The 18,818-nt window shown below is 41.2% G+C and overlaps 1 protein-coding gene across 1 annotated transcript; it reads right to left on the minus strand.

Moving 5' to 3' along the window:
- Positions 1-3,613: 3,613 nt before the first annotated feature.
- On the minus strand, positions 3,614-17,159 carry LOC138982841 (BCL2/adenovirus E1B 19 kDa protein-interacting protein 3-like). Its single transcript, XM_070356207.1, has 6 exons — positions 16,981-17,159; positions 11,535-11,709; positions 10,842-10,902; positions 8,247-8,305; positions 6,507-6,665; positions 3,614-4,806 (listed from the first exon to the last, which is right to left on the minus strand). The coding sequence occupies exons 1-6, from the start codon at positions 17,018-17,020 to the stop codon at positions 4,743-4,745; spliced, it is 558 nt and encodes a 185-aa protein (XP_070212308.1). The 5' UTR covers positions 17,021-17,159; the 3' UTR covers positions 3,614-4,742.
- Between the last annotated feature and the right edge of the window lie 1,659 nt (positions 17,160-18,818).

Below are 18,818 nucleotides of genomic sequence, written 5' to 3' on the forward strand. Positions count from 1 at the left end.
TCTGCCGGTATTCTTGTTAACTTCGCAATTTCCGGAAAACATCCACTTTCACTTTGAGACTGTTCTGTTTACATTCGACACTATCAAAACCACTTTGCAATACTGAAATAATTTTTTCTGTGTTCGAAAGCTACAGCCTATCGTTATTATGTCCCCTTAGTTACAGTTTTATATAACATTATTGGCACATGTAAACAATAGGAATTAATTAATGAACGCTACGAAAAGGGCAGCCTTTAACCTCCCTGTTGTCACTCAGCATTTTTTTATTTTTATTCTCATCCACACTTTCAGCACTTCCCCCACCCGCCCTCCCTATCTCAGATGTAATTTGTAAATGACGTTTTCAGCCTTCAATCCACTATTTAACATAGTAAGTCAAGCTTTTCAAACCTTATTAATAATTGCTTTGATGTTTTGCTGATGTTCAGTTTATTATTTAATAAAGATCTCATGGTTCAAAATTTCATATTGTTTTTTCAAAAACGTGCGTGTGTTCCATTTCAAACTAACCTCACTGATGTGAACTCCATTATTACTGTCACATCTGTTTTACAAATTACACCCATAATCCAAACCAACGCGCAAACACACACACACACACACCACAACTACACACATATGTACTCGTTACCATTAGCCAACGCTCGTCACAACACTGTCAGTCTCAAGTCTAAATAATAATAGTATAAATCATAACTAATTTTCTTCACACCATCATAGACATAATGTTGCTTCACATGTTCTTTGTACAATCGTTGGTTTTCACAATAGATATTGCATTACTGTAATTGTCTTCTTTTTCTTTAACAATATCTTTCCAAAAACAAAACTCAAAGACCACACAAGCTATTGCAATCTCTGGTCTCTCTTCCTGGGTACAATGGTACCTAAGACTTACATTCAAATGCTTACATTTCCATGCTACCCACATTGTCAAAATACCAATAATTATTCAAAACAAATGTTAACTACTACCTAACTTCATTTCAGACCCACACCCATTATTATACACACATTTCACATTTAAACCATTAGTCGGCCCCCTGTCGATATTTATCGACTAAGTTCCTTGTTGTTAGTGCAGGCAATCTGATATAGGTCTATATGGTACCATCACGCTGTACCGTCGGTGAAACTTTGGTCCAACCCAAACTCAGTGAGCACTCATCAACATTCATGATTTGGGGTATCCTTGGAGGACAATAATAATATATGTGGGTTTTTCCCCCGCAGCACTGAATTTTTCTTGCACTAAAAACTGAAAAAACTAAGATATGAAACGAATAAAAGATTCCAAATATTCGCCTGAGAGACTCGATCACTTTTGCAAAATATGGAAATCCCTGAGCAAAGAATCGACGTTGGTTTCCGCTACCTCATGCATTGTGTTTTGTTTATTTGGGTGCTTTTATTTTGCTTTTCAAGTTGTTTGGGGGGGGGGGGGGGGGCTTACTTTTTGCTTGCTGCAGCGGTTGGGTGGGTGGGGGTGGGTCGGCCGTCACGTCTCGGTTTACTGACGAGTCGCCTGCTTATCAGTTGCTCAGCGTACATGCAACTTGCCACGTCTGTTACCTTGTCCTTTCGTTTTGGCTTACTATATATGTACATGTGTGTCCAACAGACTGTTAGAGATAATGGAGCGAATGAACCTAGCAACTTTGTAAACAAGAAGTGCGTTTCTGTTCTGCAAAGTCACCGTAATGTAGATCGCTTTAGGTGGACGTGCTTGATTCTTGGTAGACCACTTTTCTCCGTGTTACCTGTCCAGCCCAGTCCGACAGAGACGTGTACATTAGCACATCGTACGTCAAGCTGTTCTACCTGCCCTGCCTTAATTGTCCAGACCGGCTGTCCGACCTAGGCATTGAAAAATGTATCGATTGGAGATTGGATTTCCCTTCTTTGAGTCATGTGACGTCAGAGGCCGACAAAACTTTATAATTTGGCTTTTCAGGTTGACCGAAACTTCAAAGGAACTAAAAAAAAAAAAAACGTCATGTGTTTGATTGCATGTGTGTGTGCTGTTCAATGTCAAAACAACAACAAAGTGAGTACATGACGTGTGTTTTGTAGTTCCTTTGAAGTTTCGGTCAACCTGAAACGCCCAAATATGAAGCTTATGTGTTTGATTGCATACATGTGGATTGCATGCATGTGTGTGTGTGCTCGTTCAATCGTCAAAACAACAACAAAGTCATAAGTACCTGAAAGGAATTCGATCGATACATAAATGTTATTTGCGTGTTTGACCAAAATATGACATTTTACACAGATCTCGACAGTCATTGTTCACCTCGACCGCTAGCGCGGTCTCGGAGAACAATGACTGTCTCGATCTGTGTAAAATGTCATATTTTGGTCAAACACGCAAATAACGTATAATATTTGATGTCTGAACCCGGTGAGGACAGATCCTCAAGTTGGAACTTTTTCTATGCGTCTGTGTCAACACAAACGTCACGTATCATCATGCGCACGTGTCTTTAGGCATGCGACCCAGCCAAGCCTTCGCATCATTAAAGTAGGGGAAGGGCTCCTAATATAGACCACCTTTTTATTATAGCTAATAACTAGCTTGTTTTATCACCAACAAGTATAATATTTTGCATGGTGGTTGTTTTTTTGTCTAAGGTACCCTCAAGTTGAATGGCAGCTAGCAAGCTGTGCTAGAAACTCAGCAAAAATTAAATAAAGAAAAAGTTGCTAGTGGTCCATATTAGGAGCCCTTCCCCTATTTCACATACATCTAACCGGTATGATTATTGAAAGAGAAAACTGAGCAGAAATAATGAGTAGTGATGTTTGCTTGCTAACTTTTATTTTTTTAAGAAAAAGCAGTCTAACTAATAGGAAAGGGATTTTTTATTTTGTTTTTCGTGTTTACTTTCAAAGGTCAAATGATTTAGTTTACACTTTAACATGTGCAGTGTGAGTGTGTTGTGTCAGCACTTTAAACCTTCACCGTACGTGCTCCGTGGACGACCCAGAGCCTCACAAAATCGTCTTTATCTCTGAAACAATTTAAAGTTTTTAATTGAGAGTTCATGTAATCTCCTATCACCATACGACCTTCACATTGCCCAACTTTTGAAAGATTATCTTTGTAAACAGACAAATAAACGATGACGTAATTTGAACTACACAGTCCGGATAATGTGGGTTGTGGACGACCCATATGGAATTACGTAAGGAATTTTACGATGTTTATCCTCATTCGGATGGCATGGGTCGTGTACGACCCATACTTTGTGAAGAGGCCGCAAATTGTGTATCCCTATTTGGATGGCGTGTACGACCCATACCTTTCATGTTGAATCCTTCTTTGGGAAGTATGGGTCGTACACGACCCAATGTGTGCATAGTGTTTAGTGTATAGTGTACTGTAGCTTTCTTTTGTTTCCGGATAAGTAGTACAGAAAGTATAAACATATTCAGCTGTAAATCCAGTTCCATATCATTAATCCAGTTCCATGTCATGGATTTTCTAGCTCTCTTACTTCTGGTTACATTTATCCAGGTTGCCTTGGTTGTGTAATTTTGAGCGTTTATGAACAAACAACATGGCCCATTCGCACAGAGGAAGTTAGAACACAAAGCAAAGTCTCAGCAATAAGATAATGCTCCTTGGTAAGCAAGAATTTATTAGCAGTACACTCAAAACATCAATACAAATGAAAGTCTAAATCCACTGTCCTTGGACAAAGTTTACTCATCAACAAGTCTGAACATTTTCGGGAATCAGTAACTTTTCTTTACATCACAGGATAGCAGGTATGTGTGTGTATGAGTTAAGGAGACGCCCATGTGAATACGCATACACACACACACATACGCTGTCGTTCATCTTTTACCTCCCTTGCTTCGTCTGCAAAGATGCTTTATGGTCACAAACACACATATATATATAGCAATCATACATGAACACCTTGTTTCTACTTCCACGAAAGAAATACAGGGCGCCCAACAAGACAGCATAGCATACAAGACAGCATTTGACGCTTTTAAAAACTGTTGCCTGTAGTTTTCAATGGTGCCCAAGGAAGTGGAAACACTGTTCTTACCTCTTGCTGTGAAAACAAAATTGCAAGTTTTCTTCCCTACACTAAAAAGAAGGACACCATACATATGTTAAGGAATGATGCAACATTGAAATGTCATGCTCTTGTCCAATCCCTTGGTCTTGATACGTCTTCTTTCAATACAGATTCCTCTTCCTTACTTTCAAATTGAGAGTTCTTTATCTTAATTGTTCTGTGCTAGCAAACAGTTCTGGGGATGAATAAATTACAGTTACAATGCCTTTATTTCACAGTTTCACTACAGTTGTCAAATTAATAACCTTAAACAAGCAGTTAAAACATCCAGATAATATTGTTTATGTACACATAATCAGAAACATTTCTGATTCACTGTCACCATGACATCTTTAACTGTATGAACATTGGTGCGTAAAACCAGGACGATTTCTAAAAAGAATTCAAACATGTATGGTTCAGACATTTCTGAAGCGAAAATGAGAAATTCTTTACAAATCGCAAAACACATTGCAAGTCCAGGTTGAAGCATAAAATCCAGCTTATTCACCAATTCAACACAACTCCCCAAGATATTATTATTGTTACTTGTAATTCGTTTTATCAAAGGTCACTGATGAAATCAGCCCTCACAAACTCAGTCAATAACATGTCTGTCTGAATCTCATCAGCAGTCCCAAGCCTTGGTGCAGCTTCCCAAAACATTCAGTCCAGAGCCGATGGAACAGCTACAGTCCAGTGGCAATACTTCTTCAGGTACATAAACATACTGCAACAGCCAAACAAAAATGAATGAGGTTACATTGAAAATGCAAAAAAGGAAAACAAGCAAAAGAACACTATAAAACTGTGAAAAATCAACTAATCTATAACTAACTACAGATAAAGAGCTCTCTGTGTGTTTGTCCAGATTTCCTTGTTTTGTATGATACACTGACCTTTTTGATGTGTTAGTTCCCACAGATTGTGGCAATTAGACTTCGTCCTACCCAACAAAAAGATTTATACGCAAACCCTTGTAAAACAAAACTTTTGAGTAACAGACTTTTCATCACACATGCCCAATGGGACAACAGCAAACATAAATACAACTTAATGTATCGATTGAACACTGGATTTCCCCTCTTTGAGCCATGTGACGTCAGAGGCTGACAAAACTTCATATTTTGGCGGCCAGCCGAGACTATGAAATAGTGCATGTTTGTGTGCGTTCAATCATAAAAACTAAAAGGAATTCTAGCCGAAATCGATCGATACATAAATGTTATGTATTTTTAACCAAAATATGACATTTTAGACAGATCTCAATAGTCATTGTTCACCTAGATCTGTGTAAAATGTCATATTTTGGTCAAAAATACAAATAACGTATAATTATCATGTGCTAATAACACGATTACATTGGGTGCATCACAGCACCTTATCCTGAGTATCATTTGCTATTGTACTTTCAGCTTAGTAGGGTCTGGCATTTTAATGCTTAAACAAGCTTAACACTGTAAACTAATAACAGTTTTGACACACCACACATTGGTTAAAAAATCAAAATGTCCATCCCTTCTGTAATACTGACTCAGCTTCATGGGTCAATTGTTCCTTTGCCTTTTTAATGGACTTGTGATCAGATCACTACACAGCAACCACTAGTTGTAGTCCCGTGCAAGGAAAGAGACATGAACATTAACATACGCAATAATACTACCGTAGTTATGAACAACTGTGGAGTTCATGTAATTGCATTGTGGTGATCCATCCTCAATGGAAAGGGATTATTTACCCAGTACAATGGACCACCCCCCCCCCCCCCCCCCCCCCCCCCCCCCCCCCAAAACCCTGCTTTATCAGATTTCCTTTCATAGCAACCGTAAATTGACGTCTTTCTTCAGACTCGCCCTCTTTAGAGTCAAACAAATGTTGGATGAGGGCAACATGTACAAGAAACATAGTTTCATTCTAATTTTGTGTACAGTAGGTATGGATTGCAACGCTTTATTTTTCATGAATATGGAGCGCCAAACGTTCCATTGTCTGTGAAACTCAATTTTGGTTTTGATGTGGGGAAAAAAAAGTTTGAGGGTCAGCAGTAAAAAACTCGAGTTGGCAGGGTTGCCTTATCCAACACTTTTTGTGTGTGTGCACCGTAGACCACAGTTGTGACCCTCCACCACGAAATGAGTCGCATGTCACCTCGCGCGGTTCTGCGCTAGGCTTAATATAAGTCCGGGGAGTGTCTGGTAACAGTGTGAGGGTCACCTTAGTCACAGGTTTATAACTCAAACAGTTTTTGCTCTTTTCTAAAACGGGTTCACCACTGGATAGAGCATAAACAACTCTTTAGGAAAATGTAAAAATATGAAAATCATGCAAAGGTGACATGTAACTCATTCCGTGGTGGAGGGTCACATTTGTGGAGATCTGAAAAGGATGGACCACAATAAGATTAACAACCAACTCTGAGGGTATACTTACAAAGCTGCACCAAGGAAAAAGGTGGCTGCGTGTGTCAGAAGCAAAGTTGGTAAGTTCTCCAGGCGGAAGATCCCTGATTTGTTAGCGGGTGCCTTGGGTACACTGAGGGGCAGACGACGAGACTTTCCTGCAGGGTGTCTGAACTTTTCGCTCCAGTCACTGCAAACAGTAACATTTTTACATGTCAGTGAGTTACTTGACACAAATAAGGTAAAAAATGCAGAATAAAATATTCATGCATCTGACACATTTCTGAAGTCATGTTAAAGGCACAGAAAGCCTCCCGTAAACCATCACAGATACTGTCAGGCTTTTACACACAGTACAAACACCATTTCATTTAAACACTCACCGCTTGAGAACATTCTAGATGCCCTCCGTAAAGAGCGAGCAATTTTCAAAGAATTTATTTTTGCGTGGTTTATCTTACCTCTGAGCCATTGTGAACCCGTGTAATCCAGTTTCCCTTTTTTCACAATTTAGCTGCCAATTTGTCATTTCAATGCAAATCTCTGTAAGCTTATCTGCAATAGCACGTTATTGTGTACCTTTGAATCTGAAATGCAACATTGAAACGGCTGCAAACTAGAGCAGTGGCGGTTAACGGTTCAGAGGAACTGGCGCCAGGCAGCGTCGTCTGCTACGAGAACCACGACCTTGCGTGACCCTGCTTCCGGGCTATCTTTTTTAAACTTTCAAAACTTCGTATTATTCTGATCTTGTCTTGATGAAAAAAGATTTCTTTTATGATTTAAGAATGTTTGTGTAACAAGCTGTCAATTTATTATTTAGATTTCAAAAGTTAGGTCAGAATTAAGCGCAACAAAGCACCGTCTGATTGTCTGACAGACAATCCGCAAAATTAATTCTTTGCAAATTGCTAGCTCTTTATGTAGGGCACCTAGGATGTTCCCGCTTTGTGAGCTTTCAAATGGAAGGGTGTTTGTACTGTGTGTAAAAGCCTGACAGTATCTGTGAGGCAAAAAAAAAAAAATAGTCTGTTAACGGTAACCCGACCGACCCTATTTTTTTCGCGCGACCCTAGACTTTTTTTTGGCATTTGGGAAAAAAAAAATAAAAACCCCAAAAAAACAACGTAAAAATATGGGTTTTTTGGAGAAAAAAAAAAAAAAAAAAATCCCGACCTACCGACCCTATTTTTTTGGCCTATGTTACCGTAAACAGACCTATTTTTTTTTTTGGCCTGATGGTTTACGGGAGGCTTACTGTGTCTTTAACATAATTTATATAATATTCCATCCACAGGGGCAAAACATTTTCTACCCTCACCACATACTCAGCCAAAATCGAGAAATCTAATTTTTGTTACTTGATGCATTGCCACAAGCCGGCACAGTTTTGTTACATTCACTTGTATGTGTGTCCAGGAATGAGAAGACCTTCTGGAAGTCTTGGTGAGCGGTGGTAGCCAAATGTTTCTCAAAAACTGTTATACATACATGTACTTCAGTGGCTTCAATAAACTTTTATTCAAGTGCAGGATGGGGAAATATGTACAAAGGTTACATTTTGAACCTGTTCTCAAAGAAACACATGGACACTCACAAGGTGGCAGCATGTTTCTCACAAACTCTTATGCAGGCACCTGATTGCATTATGATTTTTCCCGCCCATCTCTCACACAGACACATGCTGGCACACAGACACTGAATTTTGCGTTCAATAGAAACAGACAACCTTTGTTTAGAAAAGAAAATGCAATGTCCCAATGACACTCACCCGGTGGGCTGAACCTCTGGCCCACTTGACCAGTCCCATATCCAATCTGTACCAGGATCCTGCAAAAAAACATGAAAATGTTTAAAATGTGCATTGTGATAGTACAGTCGAACCTAACCTTAAGACCACCTCTCGAAAGCGACCCTCGTAAGGATCCCCGACAAGTTTTTCTTCTATATAACTCACCTTTTCATAGCAACCACCTGCCTATAACGACCACTTTTTGTTGGTGCCGTGGGTGGCCGTTTTAGACAGGTTTGACTGAACGTTCTTTCTTTATTTGGTGTTTAACGTCGTTTTCAACCACGACGGTTATATCGCGACGGGGAAAGGGGGGAGATGGAATAGAGCCACTTGTCAATTGTTTCTTGTTCACAAAAACACTAATAAAAAAATTGCTCCGGGGGCTTGCAACGTAGTACAATACATTACCTTACTGGGAGAATGCAAGTTTCCAGTACAAAGGACTTAACATTTCTTACATACTGCTTGACTAAAATCTTTACAAAAATTGACTATATTCTATACAAGAAACACTTAACAAGGGTAAAAGGAGAAACAGAATCCGTTAGTCGCCTCTTACGACATGCTGGGGAGCATCGGGTAAATTCTTCCCCCTAACCCGCGAACGTGTATTTTTCTTTTTTCAATGTTCCCTGTTTCTCTTCAGGGACCTCAAAGTCTCCAGTCTAACATGTCACGTGAAAAACTCTACTAGGTCAGGTGTGCTACAGCTAAAAGATAAAAATGGTTTGACAAAAGGACCAGTAAAGCAGGTGCACACAATTGTACTTCCTTTGACCAGAGACAGTTGCACATCAGATTACAAAGACACAAAATTCCATTGATTGATTTTGCCACTCAAACTGTTACTACAATTCTTAGGAGTACACTGTTAAAATCTGTGCAAAAATCACACAGTTGAGGTAAAAATCACGACAAATGCAAAACCTGCTACACTAAAATTAATGTATACTGAACGGCAAAAGTTAGGGACCGCCCTTGAAAAAACCAGCTGACTTCATCTGTGCCAAACTCCTTGTTCCTAATTTTATAAAACCAAATGGCTGTCAGGCCGTACACACCAGTGGGTGAGCAATGCTGTGTTAGCAGGAAACTTGCTCGGGATCCACGGAGGCCTGGCTAGGGCACGAGACAGAAACTCCCAAACTGCAAAAAGTGGACCATTTTTATGCTGGCGCGTGGGCAAGCCTGGGCGGGAAAGATGAAAAATTCGTTATGCACGTGCAGGGAGGATGTGTTGAGAGTGAACTGTTGTCACCAGTTAGGCTTTATAGCCCCGCGATTTTCAGCTAGCCACCATCTTCTCACTATGCCTCCCAGACAAAAGGTGAACACCTTCAACAAAGCCCGGGCCATCGCATGGCTGCAAGACAGCGTAAGCAAGCGAGAAGTGGGCAGACGACTAGGAGTGTCCCATTCTGTCGTGGTCAGGCTGCATCAGAAGTTCCAGGCCACCAACAGCATTCTGGAGAGGCCCAGGTCAGGACGGCCTAGGAAGACAACACAGCGTGAAGATCGCTTCATCAGAAGACAAGCTCTGCAGCAGCGAGGCACCACTGCAAACATCATCAGGGGACAGCTGAGGGTGGCAACAAACACCAACGTCAGGACGAAAACCATCCGCAAACGCCTGCACAAAGTTGGCCTGCAATCACGTCGTCCAGCTGTACGGCCACGACTGACAGCAGCTCATCGCCAGGCTCGTTTGGCGTTCTGTCACAACCATGCCAGGTGGACACGCCAGCAATGGGCCGATGTGCTGTTCAGCGATGAGTCCCGCTTTAATCTGCACCATCATGACGGTCGGGCTCGTGTGTGGAGGCGTCAGGGTGAGCGGTACAACAACGGTCTGGTGCAGGAGAGGGTGGCCTTCGGCGGGGGCTCCATCATGGTGTGGGGGGCCTTCAGTTTTCGACACAGAACCCCCCCCCCTACCACATTGTTGGCAACCTGACGGGCCAGCGCTACAGAGATGAGATTGTCGCCCCTTTGGTTCTACCCGCTCTACACCAGATTGGTGTGCAGGCTGTGTTCCAGGACGATAACGCGACACCTCACAGAGCGAGGCTGGTCAACAACTTCATCCAGCAGGCTGGTGTCACCAGGATGAACTGGCCGGCCTGCAGCATTGATTTCAACCCCATCGAGCACCTGTTGGATGAGCTGGACAGGCGAGTGAGGAACAACCACCCACCCCCAAGGAACCTGCAGCAACTGCTTCAGTTCCTGCAAATCGAATGGCAGGCCATTCCTCAGGCCTTCTGCAGGAAGCTGGTAAACTCGATGCGGAACAGGACTGCAGAAGGCATCGCAAAACGCGGCGGACACACCCATTACTGAACTGTTCAGAACTTGCACATTTTGTTTTCGACCCCCATTTTGTTTCAGAGCTTGTTGACACGTAATGCGTGAATGAAATGTCACCATATTTTGAAAAAGGATCGCAGAGATAATGAATTAAACATGTTACAAATTTGATTCAATTTTGTTTGGTGGTTTGGAAGCTATGTTTGTTCGCGTAAGTGGTCCCTAACTTTTTCCTATGAGTATATTTGTGATCAAAGCACCCACCTGTCTTGTTCTCCAGTCTCCAGTTGCCCATTCTGTGTTAGGACTGTGTGGACTCTTAGGGCTGCCAAACAATAACACAAATGTCAGTAATAGGTTGTCAATAATCTATGGATGTAAATTGCAATTTTCTCTCTTAGCTCGAATTAACTTGAGGCATCAAAAGAAAGCAAACACAAAGCACATGTAAGTCATTTCATAATATTGCATTATTTATATTAATTATAATACTCATATAAACTGGCACTGGACTATTTTCCCTTGAAACCAGTCTGCATGCATGCAGTGCCTGCATGAGACAATTCAGACCCCTTTCCCTGAGACAATTCAGACCCATTTCCCTGAGACAATTCAGACCCCTTTCCCTGAGACAATTCAGACCCCTTTCCCTGAGACAATTCAGACCCCTTTCCCCAAAATTGTGTTGTGAACCCATGCTAAAATATTCTGACCAATTCCATTCATGGTGAAGTTGTTTAAGTTTAAACAGGACATGCCTTCAAACTCAAAGCAAGTGCTAGCAGAATCGAACTCTCACGAGTTTTCATTACATACTGCCTATTACAGTCAGTATTTCATGCCGCATCCATTTAATTTTTAACTACTATGATACGCTTGTTGTAACTACTTTTAGAACAGACCACAGGCACTCAAAAGAGCTCACACAATAATAATAATAAAACGCCTCTTGCCTACCTCCCTCTTGCAGAGGATTCCTTGCTGTTGGCATGCGATGGTGTGCGTGATTCACGTTGAGCCTCTATTAGCAACTTCTCAAGGTTCCCATTGTAGATGGAAGGATGCGGCGTCTCAATAGTGGGTTCCGTTCCAGCCCCTGCATGTTGCTGGATTTGAAGCTCCACCCAGGAATCTGCAAGTAACACTCAGGGTTTAGCCTGGAAGAAAAAGACAATGGGACATTTGTCCCCCTCAACCAAATTCTGATGGGACATGACATAGTCGAAGGCAAAACGCACTAGCATGCGGTCCGAAAATGCTGTTGTCGAAAGATGCAAGAGTGATATTTAGTGCCATACGATTGCCAGTTTATCCGGTTAGTGTACATGTGTGCGTGTGTTTGTCTGTGTTTCGATCGATATTGCTTCTGTTGACAGTTTCCACAGAGGTAATCGCGCAAGCACAGATAGTTCGCAGAATTGGTTGAATACTAATGAATTACATTTTAAAAGCAAATCACATTGCATTTTACAAACTCGCAAGTTGCTCGGCTTGGCGCGCGTTTTTGCCAAGCTCATTCCGAACATTGTACTCCCGTCAAAAGTGTGCATGGGGTGGCGCAGTGGTACGTTATCTCAGTGCGCCCTTTGACGCACTGAAGGCAATTCCAATGGGACATTTTGAGATGAAGGTGCACTAGTAAATGAAACCCTGAACACTATAACATTACAGAATATATATGAGCCTGTGACAAAAGGTCGTTCGGTATACCCTTGTGCATTTGCAAAGAAAATAAAATGTTTTCACAAAAGCTTTACTATTTTTGTGTTCGTTTGTTGTTTTGAATATACCCATGAGAGATACATATATATGACAACATGTTGATGTCTGTGAATCTGGATGTTATTTAAAAAAAAAAAAGTATAAATATATTCTCTTTGTGTGTTAGCTGCTACAGAGATATATCTGATGTTTTACATCCAAATCTTGCACATTTCATTTATCAGAATATGTCCATTCCTGTTTAGGGGTCTTACAAAATTAAAAACATTTCAAAACTCCAACAAAAAAATTGGAATCAACAGAACAAAAACAAAAAAAAATGGAATCGCTTGCTACTGCTTTTTATGTCCAGTTTCTGTCTTATGCTTGTTGAGGTAGTGTGGGCTGGGAAAAGGTTTTATTACAAACTCTGCAGGTGGTGTAGTATTTGGTCTTTTTGGCTGGTGGAGTACCGCCGATGTCACGGTCAGACTCACGCTTGCCACGTGTCAATTTCCATCTGCAGCAGAGCCGAAGACCCAGCAGCAGCCTGGCTAAGTGCAGCGGCCAGTCACACCACCAACTCCCAGTGATGTTGTGTAGGCAGTGTCTGGGCCCGCTGTCTTCAGCTCCAGGTATGTCTTGAAGTGGCTGTCATCTGCTGATGGCGTTGGAGCATTGAACAGCGCACCCTTCTCAGGCGTCGGAAGTGCATCCAGCACATCTCTGCACTCGATGGGATGTTGGAAGCAGTGGCTGCAGGCACGTTCACCACACTTCTTAAAGATGACAGAGTAGTGGCGCTTGTCAATGTGCTTTGAGAATAGCTGCCACTCCTTGTCAATCTTGGCAAGGGCTGGGGTGGAATACACTGTGGAGATGCCCACCTTGAAGTATCTCTTGACATTCTCGTAGTCGTTGTACCATTGGAGTCCAGGGACCGTAGTTGTGCATGGCACCTTCACTGGTCTCACCTGGTGGCCATCAAATGTCTTTGACTCAAGGATGTTGATGGTCTGTTGACGAGTGGGATTGGAAGAGAAAACCTACCAGCACTCGGCTGATTGGCAGTAGTCGTTTTCTTTACTGTGAAGAAATCACGGAACTTATTCCTCTGGGTGTCCGGGTCGACTGTCGTCGTGATTTCCTTTTCCATGGCGTCAAACACAGCCAGATTTCTTTGCAGCAATCCACTCGGCCTGTGCAGCCTTGAACCGATCTTGTCTCGAAAACTTTTTGTGAAGTTGGCAGTACATATTGACGAAGGATTCATACAGAGAAGATGGTGTTTGAAAGATGCACTCTAATTCTGAAGTCGACATTTTCAGTGGTTTGATATTCGTCTATGCGGGAAAAGTTGTCCAAATCCACCAGCCACACATACACCATGAAGTGAACATTATTAAACTCAGGTTTTTTATTTTAATAACAGAGAGCAATTGAACTGTACTCGCCACTACCGTAAATGGACGTTTAGTGGTGAGTACAGTTCAATTGCTGTCTTTTATTCTCTTCCCTCTCAACCTTCAGCCACTGCTTTATATTCACATTTCTTATTTTAGCAAGTTGACATGATACTGAACAGGGTTTACCCTTTCTTTGAAAAAAATTTTAAAACAATTTCTGCTTTTTGTTGTCTTTTGTGTTGTTTTTCCTGATGAAGCTTCCATAAGCGAAAATTCGTACCGTCTTGTCTCGTTCTTGTATTGGTGAGTACAGTATTCCTTTGTTTTTTAACTTTCTTTGAACGTTGTATTAATAATACCAAGGAATGTCACTCACTACAGGCGCGGGAAAGGTTACAAAATAATATTTTGTTGAGTTTCCAAAAAAAATAAAAATTCCAAATTGATGGCTAACCCACACACTTCCAATTGTTTTTTGGAGTTTTGGAATTTTTTTAAATTCTGTAAGACCCCTTAGCGACAACCAACAGCACAAATGTGTACCCATGTTCATGGTGTCATGTTATGACAATTATTTTGTGTGTTGATTGAAGGAAATAAAGGTATTTGACATATAAAAAAAAACTGAGGTCAGTTTTGGTGTTCTATTTGATGCGAGTGGAAATAATCAAGATGTGTGAGTGTTGGTTGTCACAGTGGACATATTATTACATCATATAAACACAATATATTTCGACAATCTTGGATGAATTTGAACAGGGATAGTTATATACCTTTGTTTCAGTAAGTTTTAACTGTTGTTTTAAACTTTGGAAATGTTTTTGCCATTAATTTTTGTGAACTAAGTTAAAAAACAAAGGAATACTGTACTCACCAATACAAGATTCTTGTATTGGTAAGTACAGTATTCCTTTGTTTTTTAACTTTGTTCATCTTACCACAGTCACTTCGTTGTTTAGATTTTGTGAACTAGTTTGTCTTGTGTCACAACCAACAATCTCAAATTATTCGACTAACAACTGATAAAATCATGTCAAGTGTTGCTCAAAGTATCTTTTAACACATGTTTCCAGATAGCCAAAGGACACAACTTAAAACAAGCACAAACTGAACACTTTAAATCCATTTTGGAATTTGTCACTTTCAGTCCTGATTGTCAACGACCTTTTGTCACAGGCTCATATATATATATGCAAAAAGGTTTTTATAAATAAATACTGAGAGGCTTGATGTACCCAGCCTCAGAGAACAAAAGGTTAGTTTGACCTGGATTGAAAATATGTATAGGTCCAAATATCCCGACTTTGTCAGCTTGGTAGGATTTTAGGAAAATGATGGTAAAAAGACCCCCTACACCTACATTGTGATCGTGTCAAAACTATTGGATGCTTCAAATCAAAAAAGTATGCGCCCATGACCAAAGACAGGAGCCTGAGAACAACACGGAAGGGGTGTGATTATCCCTCATTTTTTAAATTAAAATACTGTCTAAGGATACCTTGACATTTAATAATTCATCATTTGAATTTTGACAACTGTCTCAATTGAGTGAGGAATTTATCTATCTGCTGTCAACACGCACCGACCTAACACTAACACCATGATCAAACAACCCTGCTGCACTGACTCTCCAACATTTATTTGAAAACACAACACAACGGAAGGCTGCAGGATAGGATTTTTGCTAGTTAATCTTAGCACAACAACAGTTTCAACAGTGATACAGGAATTTAAAAATTAAAGTGTCGTTGAATTAAAAAGCAGCATTCTGAAAGTGTAAGTCAGTAGCAGATAAATACACAACAATTGAACTTTAAACTACTCTCTGCAAATGCACTCCAAACTCTTTAGGACAAAAGTTGTCTGCAACAGCAACTTGTAAAGTTCTTCTACTCTTAAATGTTATATGGGTAAGAATAATGCTGTGCATGTAATAATCTAGCTTCTAGTATTAGTAGTAGCTCTACCAAATATAATTTTGTAACGAAAAGGAATATTCTCATCCTGTGTATTCTCCTCTGCTCAGGGCAAAAATAGTAGCTACATGTAGCAGCAACTGATTTTATATGGGAGATTTATATAGCGCTTAACGTTCTCTAAGCGCTTTACATATTAATTTCTGCCGTGTGAGATGGAATTTTTTTACACAATATATCACGCATTCACATCGGCCAGTAAATCTCAAGCCATTACGGCGAATATTTAAGCATTCATTTAAGTAGATATATTTATTTTAGACAAAATCACCCTTACAATACCACAATGACACTAATGCTGTCACTGTCAATATCAATTCTTATTTACAATGAAACAAGTATCAACCTCTTCTGATTGACGTCACAAGCCATGCATGGGGGACAAAACGGAGTCAGTTACGCCATGGAAGTTCATTCCTTAAGCTCTTTCTAAGCACACCTGCCCATTATCTTTTCTTGTCAGAACCACTGATGCATGTGCCATTGCCTTCCAACCACAGAAAGGTCATCGGGAGAGGTGGATATCCCCTGTAGCCCACTTTTATGCTCAGAATCAGATTGAGAGAACTTTTTATTTCACAGAAGAACTACATAACCAGTCAACCGTATAATATACACACTGACTTTGTGGGTAATTAACGACTCGGACAGACGTACACTATGACACCTCATGAAATAGTCAGAGGTTAGGATTTTAAAATGCAGGCATCATTACCAGACAGCTATAGTATACTGCCCATTAAAAAGATATGCTGCCGAAAGTGTTAATTCCCCACTCTCAAATTCTTACAATTCCAGTGAGCTCTTCAATTCTAGGAAAGAAAGTGTGCAGGAATGTGATGCACTGAGACACATGTATACAGGTATTTATTGTATACTTACTGAATGCTCTGAACACATCACTTAACACAAAAGCTGGCATAGTTATGATCTTTTCTCTGTCAACAACATCTCGTATAACTATTCTGACCACTTTGGATTCTTCCTTTTAGAAACTGGAGCTGTGCACCTACTTAAAATAGTAGGGGCGAAATTGTAAACACTGTGCCAAACAATAGCATCCGCGCTCGACCAAAAGGGCAAAACACACAAAAGGACGGGAACAGGGAACACCATCTCAAACACAATCGTACAAATGTGAGAGAGAGAGAGAGAGAGAGAGAGAGAGAGAGAGAGAGAGAGAGAGAGAGAGAGAGAGAGAGAGAGAGAGAGAGAGAGATGATACGACAACACAACGACCACAACAAAGATGGCCATCACTGCCATTATTCAGCTCTGTACCACCTGTGTTCATAGCTAATGATGACAGGAACCATTTACCGTTTAAGTCGCCTTCCTGTGTTGGCTTCTGAGAAGCCATTGAAGATGCTGAACGCGACTGTGGCTGCAGCAGAAGACAATTTACTGAAACAGTCCTCGACACAAACTCTTGAAAGCTGGAACCTCACCACTGTTGATGCTCAGCCCGTGGCTTTATTTACCGTGACGTCAGCAAAAGGTCACGTGATTGAACAGCGCCGAGAGTGTCGAGGGCAAATAACTTCTGCGCAGTCCTAGGCTGAAACATGGGTGGTATCCCTTTCTTCGCGTTTGCTCACAACCCATGCAGCCTTCATCATGAAGTTCATAGACTTGCCAACAAACTGTCACGTAGGAACTTTGTCTGACAGTAACTCTCAACCACTACAGGTGAAAATAAAAGTTCCTATCAGTGTCACTGAGTTACAAAGAACAATATCAGTTACCATAACCGCCAAAATGAAGGTTCAAGGTTAAATCTCGGTCCTTCTTGGGGGGGCATATAAGAAAAAGTGAAAAATCAGTACAGCTCACACAAAATAATATCTTTACACACAATCAAGATCGCATTATAATCTAACTAATCAACTCAACGCGCAAACACACACACACACACTGAACACCGTGACTGATACTGAAGAACACACACACCGGCGCACACACTGTCAGCCTCATGCCGCTGGACACACACACACACACAGGAGTCAGTGTCGGACACACACACACGGCCCTGCCCACACCGGCACACACACACTGTGACACACACACACAAACACACACACACACAGTACACACACACTGCCCACACCGGCACGCACTAGTACACTGACTCACGGTGACACACACACACACACGGCAAACGGCACCGTGCATGGCACACAAGGCTGACTGACACACACACACACCGGCCGTGGCACATACTCACACACTGGCAGATACTGATTTATGTGCTTAATTACTAGTTGAAACATACTGTCCTAGCCGAAGAAGACGACAAAAATCACAACAAAAACAAAACAAATCAGTCAATGACCGTCCCAGCATCCAGTGAATCATTTCAGTATTGCAATTATCAAGTTCATTCTTTGTGAGAACAAAACACAAACACACTTGAGACGGTGAACACACTGATTTCAACAGTCTTTTCTTTTGTATGAAGATAACACATTGAATTTTCAGGAACAGTGTGTGCATTGCAAATGACTTATGTATGTAGGCTGTTTGGCATCAAGAAAGGCCGGACAGTTTCAGTACCAAAATAATTAAATTCGTCTCAAGTCATACTTCAAATTTAAAATGTATGAATATTCGCATAGTTTAATCTTTATATTTAAGAATTTTCCTCCGACTGCCAAGCGAGTAGAGTGGCCGCGGGGATAAGAGCGACAATATTCAAACACCGTATACTCAGTCAGTCCCAAGTCAGTCGTTGGTTCGAATCCCACTCAGTCTCGTCCATATTTCTGTGTGCAGGGTGCGGTTTGTGTGTCTGTACGTGTGTCAGTGTCTGGACGTGTGTATCCCGACTGGTACCAGCGTGATGTGCATGTGTGTTTGTTCGTGTGTTACTGAGTGTCTGTGAGGGTGTGGAGTGAACTGAATGGAGGATCGAGGGGCCCTTTCAAAAAGAGCGTGATGCCGGAGTGAGAGCTGTTGCCAGACCAGTGCAGGAGTGACAATTTTGGTGCCAAAGTGTGAACGATGACAAAGTTAGAGTGCTGTTGCCAGACCAGTGCAGGAGTGACAATTTTGGTGCCAAAGTGTGAACGATGACCGTAGAGTGAGAGTGCTGTTGCCAGACCAGTGCAGGAGTGACAATTTTGGTACCAAAGTGTGAACGATGACAGAGTGAGAGTGCT

The sequence above is a fragment of the Littorina saxatilis genome, linkage group LG12 (assembly GCF_037325665.1).
Source record: "Littorina saxatilis isolate snail1 linkage group LG12, US_GU_Lsax_2.0, whole genome shotgun sequence".
NCBI classification, from domain to species: Eukaryota; Metazoa; Mollusca; class Gastropoda; order Littorinimorpha; family Littorinidae; genus Littorina; species Littorina saxatilis.